This window comes from Dermochelys coriacea, chromosome 11 (assembly GCF_009764565.3).
Source record: "Dermochelys coriacea isolate rDerCor1 chromosome 11, rDerCor1.pri.v4, whole genome shotgun sequence".
In the NCBI taxonomy this organism is placed as follows: Eukaryota; Metazoa; Chordata; order Testudines; family Dermochelyidae; genus Dermochelys; species Dermochelys coriacea.
Window position 1 is genome coordinate 77,989,017 of NC_050078.2, and position 17,674 is coordinate 78,006,690.

A 17,674-nucleotide genomic window follows, 5' to 3' on the forward strand; every position below is an offset into this window, starting at 1 on the left:
AAATACTGAGGGTGCATCTGACACTATCCTTGAGTACGTCACAGGAATCTTGGAAGGAAGATGGTTAAGTTCTCTATAATGCACAGTTTACACTTCCAACCTGGTATGGGAATTTAAAAGTGAAAATATGGTAACTCAGAATGAAAGGCTGGGTGAAAGCCTCAAAAGCAAAGATGAACGTAACTGGGTGGGGAGAGCTGCTGCTATAAAAACAAAAGCAAAAAGATTCTAAGCTAGGTGACTCTGAGTAAGAGGAGAGCACAACATTACAGTGACAGTCTGATGCCCCTAATTATATGGAAACAAGGTGTGGGGGAAAGGTACTGCGCTTAGTTTCAGGGGGGAAATAATATTCATGTATAATCTATAGCACCATAACTTTTCATGACACCTTACAGAGATTGAGAGACATGGTCCATGCACTGAAAACTTACCATGTAAATGTGAGACACACAACGAGGATATAGATACAGGGTAAACATTTCAAATGGTCTAGGTGACTTAGGAGCCTAAGTCTCATTGCAAGAATAAAAGTCACTTAGGCACTTTTGAAAATTTTACCCAAAGGAACAAGCCACAGGATTACAAATAAAATGATACATCCAGTCACATGGCGAGATAATCATATACACACTGACTGTTTTCAGTAAGGACAGAGGGAGAGCAAGAGAATGGATACATTCAGTACAGGAGTGGAAATCAATGATGGAACCCATGTGTCAGATACAGAGTGATACTTTCTAGCATCACTTAAGGTCAGATATAAAGGAAAGGAAAAAGACATTGACGGTCAGATGTTAGGATCATAACTAGCTGGTGAAAGATTCAGAGACTGGGACAATTTCTTGCTCTACACTGAAAAATTAAGTAATTTACAATCTCAGCACTACAAAGAGAACAGTAAAGTGCTCTATGGAACAGGTGACTGTAGGTACTTGCTAAGCGTATTGCATTTGTTTACCTCAATATAAGCGATATCAGCACTGGCATCCCGTACTTGTGGATGCCAGTCCTTGGCTGGTTTTGCGAGATGCTTTCCATCAATCACAAACCAAACAAGACGAGGCCAACCTTAAATTAAAAACGAGACAAAAATTATTAAAACACTTCCAAAGAAATATTTTGTTTTTCAATATTCTGGTACAGCAACAACTAGCTAAGCAAAAGCACAAGAATCATACTGCTGGGGGAAATGTGGAATGAAAATCATTAACAGCTTTATCAAAGCACTCTTTTGACAAGAGGCAGACAGTTTTCAGATTCTTCTTCCTTCTTATGCACAGTTAGAAATGTGTTATCACAATCAAACTAGTAACTGTACAGTAGCATTCAATATCTATGTTTTTTGCTCTGCTGAAAAATAATGGATAACAAAAAATGTACCTTTGAATGTAACTACCTCCCCAGTTTGAGCTTTTGGAAGGCCTTTTTGACAAACATCTGTTGTCAAAGCTAACGTTACTCCACAACTGCCCAAGAGAAATCCAATCTGTTGGCTGCCAGCATCCTATGGAAAAACCACGATGTTATTGTAAATCTGCAAATAGTAAAGCTTAGAGTTTTCTGCAATTCTGCCATGTTTAGAAGACATTAAGAAGTTACATGTGAATAATCATGCGTTTCCAAATACCGTATTTCTTAGCCTTCACACAGGTACAGTCATTTTAAATGTCTCCCTGTTTTCTGGTGCCCATTACTGCAGTATGAGAGTGCCTATCCGAATCCTTGAACTCCTGTGACTCCTATTCATTTGGATGCACCTCTCGGTTGTGAGTAACTCAGAGATGTGTAATTCAACACAACAGAGATGTTCTTTTCTTATTTTTAAATAAACTTAAGTTTCTAAATCCAGGAAAAAAGACAGTTACCTTTTCTGTAACTGGTGTTCTTGGAGATGTGTTGCTCATGTCTATTCCACAATAGGTGTGCGTGCTCGCCATGTGCACCAGTGCCGGAAGTCTTCCCCCTAGCAGTACCCGTAGTGGGGGAGCTGCGTGATCCCTCCACCCTCGGTTCCTTCTTGCCAGACAACTGCGACAGAAGGGAAGGAGGATGGGGTGTGGAATGGACATGAGCAACACATCTCGAAGAACACCAGTTACGGAAAAAGGTAACTGTCTTTTCTTCTTAGAGTGGTTGCTCATGTGTATTCCACAATAGGTGATTCCAAGCTATATCTGTTGGAGGTGGGAGGAGTTTACAGATCCCCAGGATGGAGTACAGCCCTGCCGAACCCGGCGTCATCCCTGGTTTGGGAGACAATCGCATTGTGTGAGGTAAATGTGTGAACCAAAGACCAAGTGGCGGCCCTACAAATACCCTGGATGGGGAGGTGGGCTACAAAGGCAGCCGACGAAGCCTGGGCCCGAGTTGAGTGCGCCCTCACAATGGGTGGCGGGGGAGACACCCGCCAGATCATAACAGGTGCGAATGCACGAGGTGATCCAGTGAGAGGCGCGCTGGGTGGAAATCGACTGACCCTGCAGGCAACAAACAGTTGAGAGGACTTCCTGAACAGCTTAGTCCGTTCCAGGTAGAAGGCCAGCGCCCTACGCATGTCAAGTGTGTGGAGGCAGCGTTCCTCTCTGGATGCATGCGGCTTGGGGCAGAGGACAGGCAGGAAAATGTCCTGGCCCAAGTGATAGGCGGATACCACCTTAGGGGGGAACGTGGGGTGTGGGCGTAGCTGAACCTTATCTTTATGAAAAACCGTGTATGAGAGTTCGGAGGTCATGGCCCTGAACCCTGAGACCTGCCTGGCTGACATGATAGCAACCAGGAAGGCCACCTTCCACAAGAGGTGAGACCAGGAGCACGTGGCCAGAGGTTCAAACGGGGGGCCCGTGAGATGGGATAACACCAATTCAGGTACCACGGCAGGACAGGGGGCCTAGCACATGGAGAAAAGATAGTCCAATCCCTTAAGGAATCGTCTAGTCATAGCATGTGAGAACACCGTGTGTCCCTGCACCGGCGGATGGAAGGCCAATATGGCCGCCAGGTGCATCCTGACCGACGAGGGCGCCAGGCCCTGGGCTCTAAGGTGAAGGAGGTAGTCCAGGATAAGCTGGATCGGGGCGGCCACCGGGGAAACACCCTGCTCGGCGGCCCATCTGGAGAACCAGGACCGCTTCGCCAAGCAGGCTCAGCATGTGGTGGACCGCCTACTTTCCAGAAGGAAGTGCTGAACCCCCTCCGAACACATCCGTTCCTCCCCGCCTAGCCATTGAGCAGCCACACCGTGAGGTGGAGAGCCGCGAGGCTGGAATGGAGGAGGTGTCCCTGGTCCTGGGAGAGCAGGTCTGGGTGGAGCGGCAACAGCTGCGGCGGAGCCACTGCCAGGTCCATGAGGGTCCTCTACCAATGCGAGGGGCCATGCGAGGGCAATCAGGAGAACCTGGGCCTTGTCCATTTTTACTTTCTGCAGGACCCTGCTGATGAGAGGGAATGCACAGAGAAACTGGTCCGACCAGGACAGGAGGAAGGCATCGGAGACACCACCCTTTCCCAGACCCCCCCTGGAGCAGAACCAGGGGCAGCGCCGGTTGTTTTGTTGCAAACAGGTCCACCTGGTGAGTTCCCCATACTAGGAAGAGCTGGTGAGCCACTTCTGGGTGGAGAGACCACTCATGCTGGGAGGAGAAGTCCCTGCTCAAGCAATCCGCCCGCGTGTTGTGGGTGCCTGGCAGGTGAAAGGCCCTCAGAGAGATGTCATGGGCTATGCAGAAGTCCCACAATCTGAGGGCTTCGTGGCAGAGGATCGGGTCCCGCCTTGCCTGTTGATACAGTACATTAAGGCCGTATTGTCTGTGAGGTCCCTGACCACCTTGCCCTGTAAGTGCGAGTGGAAGACCATGCACGCCAGACGCACCACTCAGTTCCTTGACATTTATGTGTAGGGATAGCTCAGGGGCCGACCACAGCCCTTGAGTCTGAACGGTCCCCACATGGGCCCCCCCCACCCAGGTCCGATTCATCAGACACCAGCTCCAATGACGGGGCCCCGTCTCAAAAAGGGATCCCTTAGAGCATGTTGTTCGTGGTGGACCACCACCGAAGAGAGGCGATCACCGGGTTGGGCACGGTGAGGACCTTGTCCATCCTGTCCCAGGCCTGGGAGAACTCCAAGGCCAGCTAAAGCTGGAGGGGCCTCATCTGGAGCCTGGCGGACCAAATACGTGCACACCAACATGTGACCCAGGAGCTGGAGGCATGCTCTGGCTGTTGTCACAGGGAACTTTGTGACCGTGTCAATGAGGCCTTTTAGGGTCTTGAATCTGTCCAGTGGGAGAGAAACTGTGGCCGACGAGGCGTCCAGGAGTGCCCCGATAAACTATGTGCTGGACTGGGACTAATGTGGGCTTGGTGTAGTTTACTAACAGGCCCAAGGCAGCACACATGGATAGTAGAAGCGTCACATGATCCTGCACTTGCGACCAGGAGCTGCCCTTGACCAGCCAATCGACCAGGTAGGGAAAGATCTGGATCCCCTGGCACCTGAGGTAGGCTACCACCACCAACATACATTTTGTGAACACCCTTGGGGTAGTGGATAGGCCAAAAGGGAGGACCATAAATTGGTAGTGATTCTGTCCCCCAGGAAACGGAGGAAGCGTCTGTGCCCCTCAAATATGTGGATGTGGAAATACGCATCCTGCAGATCCAGGGCAGTGTACCAATCCCCTGGATCCAGGGAGGGGATGACGGAGGCCAGGGAGACCATGCGGAACTTGAATTTCACCATAAACTGGTTCAGATCCCGCAGGTCCAGGATGGGCCTGAGTCCCCCTTTGGCTTTTAGGATAAAGAAAAAGCGGGAGTAGAACCCCTTGCCTCTGAACTCCCTGGGGACCATTTCCACTGCTCCCAGGTCTAGGAGCCACCCCACCTCCTGCTCTAGCAGGGCTTCGTGCGAAGGATCCAGAAGGAATGGGGGTAGGGGATGGTTGGGTGGGGGAAAAATGAATTGCAGCATGTAGCCCCAGGAGACCGTGTTGAGGACCCAGCGGTCTGAGGTTAGTTGCAACCACTCCGGGAGGAAAGCACACAACCATTTGCAGAAGGGAAGCTTTACATGAGGGGGGATCCCCTTCAGGAAGTGTCAGGGTGCCCCCCGGTATCCCATCAAAACTGCCTTTTCCCCGCCTGTTTGTCCTTGGAGGACCCAGGTTGCGGGGCAGGCCGTAACTGCCGCTTAGGGTGCCTTATAGTCTCCTGACTTTTTATTGACAGCCTCGTACTTAGGCTGGGCAGCCGGAGCAGGGACCTGCTGCGGCTTAAACTTAGTTTTGGCCGGAGTCGGAACATAAACACTCGGTCTGCAAGGTCGGGCGGAAGTCCTTCATGCCACGCAGCTGTGTATCCGTTTGATCCGCAAACAGAGCCTTGCTGTCAAATGGGAGATCCTGCATGGCCGACAGTGCCTTGCTGGACAGCCCGGACAGCAGGAGCCACGATGCCCTTCTCATGGACACCGTCAAGACCATGGATCGAGCTGCCGTGTCCGCCACATCCGCTGCCACCTGCAGGGACGGCCTGGCAGCAGCTGCACCCTCCTCCACCAGCGCCTTGAACTCTTTCTTATCACACTCCTGGCGGGAGTCCTCAAATTTGAGCAGCGAAACCCACAAGTTGAATTCGTATCTGCCCAGGAGAGCCTGGTGGTTTGCCACCTGCAACTGGAAACTCGAGGATGAATAAACCTTTCTGCCAAGAGTCCAGCCTCCTTGAGTCTTTATTTTTCGGAGTGAGCGCTGGTTGGCCCCGCCACTCCCCGTGATTGGTTTTGGCCGGAGCCGGATCATAAATCTAATTTGGATATGGATAGAGCCCTTTTTAATGTCTAATAAAGTAAATACTAATGGAAACTGTGTGATCATGGGAGACTAACTTCCCAGATATAGACTGGAGGACCAGTGCTAGTAATAATAATAGGGCTCAGATTTTCCTAGATGCGATAGCTGATGGATTCCTTCATCAAGTAGTTGCTGAACCGACTAGAGGGGATGCCATTTTAGATTTAATTTTGGTGAGTAGCGAGGACCTCATAGAAGAAATGGTTGTAGGGGACAATCTTGGCTCAAGTGATCATGAGCTAATTCAGTTCAAACTAAATGGAAGGATTAACAAAAATAAATCTGCAACTAGGGTTTTTGATTTCAAAAGGGCTGACTTTCAAAAATTAAGGAAATTAGTTAGGGAAGTGGATTGGACTGAAGAACTTATGGATCTAAAGGTAGAGGAGGCCTGGGATTACTTTAAATCAAAACTGCAGAAGCTATCGGAAGCCTGTATCCTAAGAAAGGGGAAAAAATTCATAGGAAGGAGTTGTAGACCAAGCTGGATGAGCAAGCATCTTAGAGAGGTGATTAAGAAGAAGCAGAAAGCATACAGGGAGTGGAAGATGGGAGGGATCAGCAAGGAAAGCTACCTAATTGAGGTCAGAACATGTAGGGATCAAGTGAGACAGGCTAAAAGTCGAGTAGAGTTGGACCTTGCAAAGGGAATTAAAACCAATAGTAAAAGGTTCTATAGCCATATAAATAAGAAGAAAACTAAGAAGGAAGAAGTGGGGCCGCTTAACACTGAGGATGGAGTGGAGGTTAAAGATAATCTAGGCATGGCCCAATATCTAAACAAATACTTTGCCTCAGTCTTTAATAAGGCTAAAGAGGATCTTGGGGATAATGGTAGCATGACAAATGGGAAGGAGGATATAGAGGTAGATATTACCATATCAGAGGCAGAAGCAAAACTGAAACAGCTTAATGGGACTAAATCGGGGGGCCCAGATAATCTTCATCCAAGAATATTAAAGGAATTGGCACCTGAAATTGCAAGCCCATTAGCAAGAATTTTTAATGAATCTGTAAACTCAGGAATAGTACCGAATGATTGGAGAATTGCTAATATAGTTCCTATTTTTAAGAAAGGAAAAAAAAGTGATCCGGGTAACTACAGACCAGTTAGTTTGACATCTGTAGTATGCAAGGTCCTGGAAAAAATTTTGAAGGAGAAATTAGTTAAGGACATTGAAGTCAATGGTAAATGGGACAAAATACAACATGGTTTTACAAAAGGTAGATCGTGCCAAACCAACCTAATCTCCTTTTTTGAAAAAGTAACAGATTTTTTAGATAAAGGAAATGCAATGGATCTAATTTACCTAGATTTCAGTAAGGCATTTGATACCGTGCCACATGGGGAATTAGTTAAATTGGAGAAGATGGGGATCCATATGAACATCAAAAGGTGGATAAGGAATTGGTTAAAGGGGAGACTGCAACGGGTCCTACTGAAAGGCGAACTGTCAGGTTGGAGGGAGGTTACCAGTGGAGTTCCTCAGGGATCGGTTTTGGGACCAATCTTATTTAATCTTTTTATTACTGACCTTGGCACAAAAAGTGGGAGTGTGCTAATAAAGTTTGCAGATGATACAAAGCTGGGAGGTATTGCCAATTCGGAGAAGGATCGGGATATTATACAGGAGGATCTGGATGACCTTGTAAACTGGAGTAATAGTAATAGGATGAAATTTAATAGTGAGAAGTGTAAGGTTATGCATTTAGGGATTAATAACAAGAATTTTAGCTATAAGTTGGGGACGCATCAATTAGAAGTAACGGAAGAGGAGAAGGACCTTGGAGTATTGGTTGATCATAGGATGACTATGAGCTGCCAATGTGATATGGCTGTGAAAAAAGCTAATGCGGTTTTGGGATGCATCAGGAGAGGCATTTCCAGTAGGGATAAGGAGGTTTTAGTACCATTAGACAAGGCACTGGTGAGACCTCACCTAGAATACTGTGTGCAGTTCTGGTCTCCCATGTTTAAAAAGGATGAATTCAAACTGGAGCAGGTACAGAGAAGGGCTACTAGGATGATCCGAGGAATGGAAACCTTGTCTTATGAAAGGAGACTTAAAGAGCTTGGCTTGTTTAGCCTAACTAAAAGAAGGTTGAGGGGAGATCTGATTGCTCTCTATAAATATATCAGAGGGATAAATACAGGAGAGGGAGAGGAATTATTTCAGCTCAGCACCAATGTGGACACAAGAACAAATGGGTATAAACTGGCCACCAGGAAGTTTAGACTTGAAATCAGACGAAGGTTTTTAACCATCAGAGGAGTGAAGTTTTGGAATAGCCTTCCAAGGGAAGCAGTGGGGGCAAAAGATCTATCTGGCTTTAAGATTCTACTCGGTAAGTTTATGGAGGAGATGGTATGATGGGATAATGGGATTTTGGTAAGTAATTGATCTTTAAATATTCAGGGTAAATAGGCCAAATCCCCTGAGATGGGATATTAGATGGATGGGATCTGAGTTACTATAGAAAATTCTTTCCTGGGTATCTGGCTGGTGAATCTTGCCCATGTGCTCAGGGTTTGGCTGATTGCCATGTTTGGGGTCGGGAGGGAGTTTTCCTCCAGGGCAGATTGGAGAGGCCCTGGAGGTTTTTCGCCTTCCTCTGTAGCATGGGGCATGGTTGACTTGAGGGAGGCTTCTCTGCTCCTTGAAGTCTTTGAACCATGATTTAAGGACTTCAATAGCTCAGACATGGGTGAGGTTTTTCATAGAAGTGGGTGGGTGAGATTCTGTGGCCTGCGCTGTGCAGGAGGTCGGACTAGATGATCAGAATGGTCCCTTCTGACCTTAGTATCTATGAATCTATGATTGACCGACTCGACCCACCAGGGAGTTGGGCGTCGGGTGGGTGTATAAGTACTCATGCCGCTTGGTGGGTACAAAGTACTTGCGTTCTGCCGCCTTTGAGATGGGGACCAGGGAAGCTGGCGTTTGCCATAGGGCATTTGAAATCCTTGCCCCCCCCCATGGAGGGGCAAAGCCACCCCTTCCAGTGACGAAGATGACAGTACATTGAACAGGGAGTCCAAGGGTTCCTCCAGCTCCTCTGCCTGGAGGTGAAGGCTCAATGCCACCCATTTAAAAAGTTCTTGATGGGCCCTGAAGTCCTCCTGCGGGATGGAGGGGGGCAGGGCTGCTATCGCCTCATCTGGGGAGGGCGAGGAAGCCGGTACAGTGCTCCGGGTATCTGCTGGCACCGGAGGGTCCACCACCTGGTCGGTTTCCAGGCATGGTGCCAAGGACGTACGTCCCACTGACCCTCTCCTTGGGGGCCTGGAGAGGGAGGCCGACGGCGCCTCTGAGACTCCGGCTACAGAGCGGGCCCCCACTGGGGACTGCATCAGAGGCCACGGTGCCCACTGGTACCTTGCCGGCCACTGGGCCCGGTGCCTCTGCACCTGCTGTGGCACCAACGGCCCTGGCTGTTCAGCTTGGCTGGCACATGGAAGGGTGACTATGAACGGAGACCAGGCTGACGAATGACCTGCCGCTGCCACGGGACCGGGAGGACCGGTATTGCCTGTAGCTGCTGCTCCGATGGGTGGACCCGCGATGGCACAGTGCCGGCAATCTATGCCCCAGGCTGCGGAGACCATGCCTTGGCAGGAACCGAGAGTGGGATTCCAAGCAGGAACGGCGACGACGTCCATGCTGTGACCGGCTCCGGTAACCCCTGTGAGACGAGGACCTCTGGTGATGTCTGCTTCTGTCCCGTAGGTAATCGCTCCGTGGCGTGGAACAGTGCCGAGAGTCCTGGTCGGACAGTACCCAACCAGACAGTCTGGTGGGAGTCGAGGACAAGCCACGTGGACTGCATCCTGAATGGTCGCTGGGTGGAGAACGGCATCGGGGACGTTCCTGTGACCAAGACCAATACTGAGCCTCTGCAGTGGGGGTCCAACACCGGCGGTGCTCCTGGTACCGACATGGTCATAACATCTCTGGCCACCTTCAGGGCCTCTGGCATGCACAGCATCCAGACATCCGGGGAAGCCTGGTCCTACAGGGCGGGCTACTCCACTCAACGTGAGTTGGAGGCCTAGAGGGGATTGAGGACTGCCCGACCTGGGTCTAGTCTCTGCCCTGGTTTACCTTGGTGCCGCTGCAAAGGCGGTACTTTCTTAGCCTTCTTATGCCCCATAGACGGGGAGCGGTGCCGACTAGTCGAAGGCACTGGGAGGCCTCTGCGCACCGATGCCGCGGTGCCGACTTGGAGCGGCGCGCCGGAGCTGGGGTCAGCGCCCACTCCATGAAAATGGCCCGCTCTCTTAGTCCGAGGTTTAAACAACTTGCAAATTTTGCAACGATCACTGATATGGGTCTCACCCAAACAGCGTAGACAGTCTGCGTGTGGACCACTTAAATCACCTACAAGTGTTGCACGCCTTAAAAGCCGGGTTGCGGGGCAGGTACTCTAACTAACTCTTAAAAGCCGGGTACTCTAACTAAATGAACTAACTGTAACAGAGAACTGACGACAGGTACTAGCACTGAACGAACGAAAATTTCTGGGGACAAGCTACAGCAAAGCTGGAGCAGCACAGTTCCGATGCACCTTCACTGGCGGCAAGAAGGAACTGAGGGTGGGGGAAGCATGTAGCTCCCCTTATACCGCACCATGGAGGCGCCAGTCCAGGGGTTGCTGAGTGTTCCCCCTACGCGTACTGCTAGGGGAAAAACTTCTGGCACTGGTACACGTGGCGAGCACGCACACCTATTGTGGAATACACATGAGCAATCACTCGAAGAACCACCTGAGTCTGCCTATATGTATCAACTGCTGTTCTATATTGCTATAGAGCTGAAAATTAGCCTCTCTAAACACTAGAAATGCCCTTCTCCAAGCAGCCTATTTTCATCCACAGTACTTAGAGTTATGACAAGTAACATTTTAACATGTTATAGTTACAAAGTACAGAGCTTTTAACATATTGCTGCTGATGTTCAACAATGGCTCAAAACAACCTCTAGTCACAAAGGAGGGGGCATTCCTGTAGGACAAGCAAAGCACAGAAATGCATACTTATGGAATGGATAGACACGCAGTATCATGGAGCTATGAAGAAGACTAAACACATTTACAGAACTAGGCCAATGTTACGCTACAATGTTAAACATGACATACAAGCTTTTCCAGGATCATGTCAACATTAATAGGAAAGGGTCTATTTTTCATAGTCCTGAACCGACGTATTCATCTATGCAAGTAATATTTTTGATATTAACTGACCCCATCTACCTTACAGCTCAGATTAGGAAATCTGCTTCATTAAACCCTCAGGGTAAAATTGAGTCACAGACCAAAAACCTAAAAGGTTAAAGTTGATATAATACAAAAAATGTTAATACGACAGAAATGTGCTGCAAACTTTTATACTGCAAGTTAAAAAAAGGAATAAGATGTCAATACAGATAGTTTAGACCTAGATTTATTTTAATTGAGGGAATTATTAGCAGGAATGGGAACTAAATTGAAAATCCAAGCGTTTTCACTGTATGAAAAAGAATTGGATCAAAATAGTAAAATCTTCCACAACAGGTAAAAATTTTAAAAACTTAATTTTTAAAAAACTCAGACTTTAAGGCCAGAGTGGACCATCGTGACCATCTAGTCTGACCTGCACATCGCAGGTGACAGAGCCTCACCTACCCACTCCTGTAACAGACCTTGAACCTCAGGCTGAGTTACTGAAGTCCTCAAATCATGGTTTAAAGACTTCAAGTTACAGAGAATCCACCATTTACACTAGTATAAACCTGCAAATGACCCCATGCTGCAGAGGACGGCGAACCCCCCCCCAGGATCTCTGCCAATCTGACCCAGGGGGAAATTCCTTCCTGATCCCAACTATGGCCATCAGATAGACCCTGAGCATGTGGGCAAGACCCAGCAGCCAGACCGCTGGGAAAGAATTCTCTGTTGTAACTCAGAGCCCTCCCCATCCCATCACCGGCCGCTGGAGATATTTGCTGCCAGCAGTCACAGATCGGCCACATTGCACTGCAGGCCGTCTCATCAGACCGTCCCGCCCATCGACTTTTCAAGCTCAGTCTTGAAGCTAGTTAGGTTTAAATATATATATTTAGAGATTCAGTTAACAGTGTTGACTAACACTGCCATCATAACATTCAACATTAAAAGAAGTTTGAAAAATTCATGAACATCTCTACAAGCATATATATACACACACACACACACACACACACACACACACACACAAGGGGCAGTTCATATATTCATATCACAGGTTTTCCCAGTTTAGGTATTAATCTCTGCTCCACAAACATACTAGCATGCACTAAAATCTAACATTTAGAGAGAAGTATAACCATCAATTCAGCTCATGCACTGTGCGGCTTTCTTCTGCAGACAGACACTTCAGTTCTACTGCTGTTTGGAGTTATAACATCCCTCTACTCTTGAAGCCATAAAAAACTATCCATCCACATCCCCTTAACGACAAAAAAGCCCCACTTATTATTCTGCCTAGTTGTGGTGCACTGTACCTCAAAGCAACATTGTGTGGAACCGCCATATTCTCTTGTAAAACTGATTATTTTCACTACATAATGTGGCTGACACACTCAGTTACCTTTCTTGTTAGTGGTACTTCTATTGGCACAGGAACCAGGTCTGCTAGGAGGCACCCATAAAATGCCACCATAAACATCACAGGATCACTGTTAGGAAATACGAGAGCCACCTATAACAAGATTGAGCAAAGCCGGTAAAAGACTTTTAGAGAATCTTTTTGAAAATACATTTCCCACATATTGTTCAGGGGCATAACAAGAACTGGAGACATTTAAACAATGGCAATCACCATAGCGCACACATGCACATTCATCATTGTTTAGGAAGGTATACAAGCTTCATTCACTGGATGAAGCAAACTAATCTCCCTGCTTGTGAATACATTATATAATCAATACAATCTTCTTGAATCAAAGGATTCCACAGAGCAGTTCACTTTTATGTCGTTTTTTTCCACAAACCCCTTATAAAGAAGGTCCCTTCAATCAGATTTTTTTCCAGAAATGCTAAATATAATATTGCATTTACCAATAATTACACTGATGTTACAAGGCTTTTTTCAGACAAAGCCATTTCTGACTGTCCAACTCATCCATAATTTTGTTCAGTCTTTACTGTCTTACCAATGATATAGCAATTTGTACACAGCACATGCAAGAGACTGTACTGACATTGGCCTTTTGTTTACTGTGATTCATTATGAACTCTATGCTTGCTGAGGGAAAAAAATATACAAAAAAGGAATGAAGACAGCTGCTTATTCTAGGGAAAAAATGCACTACATTTATTAGCCAATTAAATGTAATAGTGATGTTTGGAATAATGAAAATGACCTCATCAGGTATATGGATTTTGCATTGATAGTATCAAGGCCAGTAGCTTCAGGACTTGACTTTTTGTCTGTGCTAAGAATTTACACTCCAGGTACAATAGGGTCAAGTATAAAGTCTACTGTTAAAAGGCTTGAGCAACTGAGAACAGCAGCACGTTATGGGCCTGAAGCATCAGCACATACTGTCCCCTGATTAGTCCTTCCAAAGAGCTGTCTAATAGAAATAACCACACCAGCTCCATGTCTGAATTACCAAGCTACCTCAAAAAGAAAAGGAGTACTTGTGGCACCATAGAGACTAACAAATTTATTTGAGCATACGCTTCTGTGAGCTACAGCTCACTTCATCGGATGCATGTAGTGGAAAATACAGTGGGGAGATTTTATATAACAGAGGCCATGAAACAATGGGTGTTACCATACACACTGTAACGAGAGCGATCAGGTAAGGTGACAGGTTTCAGAGTAGCAGCCGTGTTAGTCTGTATTTGCAAAAAGAAAAGGAGTACTTGTGGCACCTTAGAGACTAACAAATTTATTAGAGCATAAGCTTTCCACCAAATGCATCCAATGAAGTGAGCTGTAGCTCATGAAAGCTTATGCTCAAATAAATTTGTTAGTCTCTAAGGTGCCACAAGTACTCCTTTTCTTTTCAGGTAAGGTGAGTTATTACAGGCAGGAGAGTGGTGGAGGGGGAGGGAACCTTTTGTAGTGATAATCAAGGTGGGCCATTTCCAGCAGTTGACAAGAACGTGTGAGGAACGGGGGGGCGAGAGGAATAAACATGGGGAAATAGTTTTACTTTGTGTAATGAACCATCCACTCCCAGTCTTTATTCAAGCCTAAGTTAATTGTATCCAGTTTGCAAATTAATTCCAATTCAGCAGTCTCTTGCTGGACTCTGTTTCTGAAGTTTTTTTTGCTGAAGAATTGCCACTTTTAGGTCTGTAATCGAGTGACCAAAGACCTCAGTACAAATGAAGCATAAATTCTGAAATAAGCATTTTAATAAGACCTAATCACTTCATTTAACATCATACCTACCACAAGGATTCCAAAGGTCGGACTCAAAAACCCTGTTGCAATAAACACCATTTCAATAGTGTTGTTGGGGGTGTGTGTGTGTGTGTGTGTGTGTGTGTGTGTCCAAGAATTCTGGGGCAAGGAACGTAATGGCAAACACACCTCCTCTCACTCTCTTTCAGGATTCTCCAGACGACCTGCTTTTCTTCCACGAAACTCAGACAGGAGGCAAAGCCAATGAGAAATACCAGCATGGTGGGAATGTGGAGAACTGGACTGACCAAGCAGGTCCTCACCCCCGTCCTCTATGACATAGAGGGGAGCTGACATGGAGTACTAAGCTCCCTGTGCGGTTCCCCAGCCACTCAAATGGGAACAACAGCTCCATCATCTATGGGAAGCACAGACCGGCAGGTAGCAAGCTGTAGGCGGGAGGGCAGAGGGAAAGAGTGGGACTGGCAAGGTCCTTCAACTTCTAAGCCTTGTGTGCCACCCCACCTGCCCACCTCCAGCCTTACCATGTGGTAACACCAGCTCCGTGCTATCTGTTTAGATTGCAAGCTCTTTGTTACAGGGACCTGTCTTATTACTTGATAGTACAGCACCCAGCAAACTTTTGGACATCATAAATAAAATAATACAGGCAAAATTCCCAATAGAACTTTAGTTCCAAAACGCACAGCTCCTTTTAAATCTAGTTTTAAACATTATTCCAGTCTTACTCCAAAGCAACGCCAGTAGTTACCTACCCTGTGTCCAGGTTTGAGCAGTGGTTCATTCTTACTGGTTAGTTTGTTAAGAAGTGTATATGCTAACTTCAAGCTCCGGCTCCAGAGTTTGCCTAGAATTAGAGCACAAATATAAGAAAATGCATAAAACCTTAAGAATAAAAAAAGCAACAGGCTACACTTTAAACACGGACTAGTGATCTTGGGTCCCCAACTGGGAATACCATGAAGGGGCCTGATTTTTAGAAAGCAAATGCCAAGCACCTTCTGAAAATTAGGTGTTTTTAAGGTGTCTCAAAGCTCTTAAATTATCCGCAATAGAGATACTGCCTGTCTTATTGTGCGAACACCATTATGTATGAAAAACTACTGAGTAATTAATTCACTGAGCTAAGAGGGGTGGGTCTATGGCTTCCATCACTTCTACTTAAGAGAACTGCCTTTCAGCAAATTGTGATTTAACAACTAAATTAGCCCAAGAACCTTTGCCTGGAGTATTAAAATATCTGGCAGCACCTTGTCAACCTTCCTCTCCGCTGACGATGCACACAAAGGGCAATTTCTCAAAATGACCCTTTGATGGTAACCTATTAAATGAATCATAGGACTGGAAGAGACCTCGAGAGGTCATCTAGTCCATTCTTCTGCACGGAGGCAGGACTAAGTATTATCTAACCATCCCTGACAGGTGTTTGTCTAACCTGCTCTTCAAAACCACTACTGACAGCCATTCCACAACTTCCCCAGGTAAACCGTTCCAGTGCTGACCTACCCTGATAGTTAGGAAGTTTTTCCTAATGTCTAACTAAATCTCCCTTTCTGCAATTTAAGCCCATTGCTTCTTGTCCTGTCCTCCTGGGTTAAGGAGAACAACATCCCACCCTCATCTTTGTAACAACCTTTTACGTACTTGAAGACTTGTGTCCCCTCTCTGTCTTCTCTTCTCCAGACTAAACAAACCCAGGTTTTTTTTTTTTTCCAATCTTCCCTCATAGGTCATGTTTTCTAGACCTTTAATCATTTTTGTTGTTCTCCTCTGGACTTTCCACATCATTCCTGAAGTGCGGTGCCCAGAACTGGACACAATATGCCAGCTGAGGCTTCATCAGCGCAGAGCAGAGTGGGAGAATCACTTCTCGTGTCTTGCTTACAACACTCCTGCTAATACAGCTCAAAAGGATGTTTGCTTTTTTTTTTTTTTTTTTTTTTTTGCGCAACGGTGTTACATTGTTTACCCATATTTAGTCTGTGATCCACTATAAGCCCAGATCCTTTTCTGAAATACTCCATCCTAGGCAGTCATTTCTCATTTTGTATTTGTGAAACTGATTATTTCTGCCTAAGTGGGGTACTTTGCATTTGTCCTCACTGAATTTCATCCTATTTAATTCAGACCACCTTTCCAGTTTGTCAAGATCATTTTGAATTCTAATCCTGTCCTCTTGCACTTGCAAACCTCCCAGCTTGGTATCATCTGCAAACTTTATAAGTTTAACTCTCTCTGCCATTATCCAAATCATTTATGAAGACCACACTCAATATACCCTTCCAGCTTCATTGTGAATCATTGATAACTACTCTCTGGGTATTGTTTTCCAGCCAGTTGTCCATCTGTTTCATTTAGGCTAAATTTTTCTCCAAGTTATCACGCTTTTCTCTACATAGTTTATTGGTTTTACCAAGTTCTGCTTTTAGTCTCTTCATGCTTAAAACCAGGTAAAATAAAGTCAGCATTAGGTCTGTTAAAATGCATCTTTTTAAAGTACTCTATTATAGTGGCTCCCGAACTGTGTTCTCTGGAACAATTGCTGGTCATTTGCAAAGAGGTGGCTGGTGGCAAGGTGCTGTCTCTTCTGATTTCCAGCTGATAATCCGCATTTAAAGAAGTTTTGTTAGTCACCTTCTCCCACATTTACTATCACAAATTCGTAGGGGCAAATGTTGCAATGGCTTATGTACATTACAAAAGGAACATTAGGAAAGTTTTTAAAATATACAACTGGTACTCTAAAAAGGAATAATTAAATATTCCTGATTTTAGAGTAATTAGAACATTCACATCATACACAGTATTTGAATTCAGCTACCAGAATTAAAAGTCTGTTTTTAAAATGACATTTCACTGAATATTTTGACAGATATAGATTTGCATTATTATTAATAAAAGCATATTCAGGACTACAATACTTTTATACTAGTATATAACAAACATACATCAAATGATAAATTATCTTATGAATAACACATTCATTTAGCCCGCTTTCTAATTAAGAATGGTACTAGGTCTTTGCTCTACTATTATTTCAACATTAAACATACAAAAGTACATAAAGAAACTGGCTGTCCTGAATGCCACGATGATATACTTCATACTCAGCTAAAAAAGAAGATCATCAAGAAAAAGAGCTGAAAAATAATCTGTTAGACAAACTCAAAATACAACTGGTTACCTTTTTAGGATTGCCTATTTTTAAAAAGGACTCCTAATTTATTACTATGACTTCAACTACTCTGCTTAAACTAGAACTAATTTCTAAGATAGTTAATTATCAGGCACTATTTACATCAGTTCTGATTTTTTATTTATGGCTATCAAAAGAAAGCATCTGAACACAGTTCAGACCAATTGGCCATCTTGCTAAAGCCCCACCACTCCATCTACTCATATTAATTTATTCAATTACCTATCA

General features: G+C 45.6%; 1 protein-coding gene across 9 annotated transcripts in view; it reads right to left on the minus strand.

Annotated features, from left to right (window-relative positions):
- DIP2A (disco interacting protein 2 homolog A) overlaps window positions 1-17,674 on the minus strand; it is a 252,896-nt gene that overhangs the window by 74,112 nt on the left and 161,110 nt on the right. For all 9 annotated transcript variants that reach the window (XR_005295575.2, XR_005295574.2, XM_038421641.2 and 6 more), the window contains 4 exons: window positions 15,006-15,097; window positions 12,460-12,570; window positions 1,384-1,507; window positions 962-1,071 (listed from right to left, as the gene is read on the minus strand). Coding sequence is in view for 7 of the 9 variants with exons in the window: in XM_038421641.2 (XP_038277569.1) it covers window positions 962-1,071; window positions 1,384-1,507; window positions 12,460-12,570; window positions 15,006-15,097 (437 nt within the window). In the remaining 2 variants the exon portion in view is untranslated. The remainder of the gene's footprint in view (window positions 1-961; window positions 1,072-1,383; window positions 1,508-12,459; window positions 12,571-15,005; window positions 15,098-17,674) is intronic.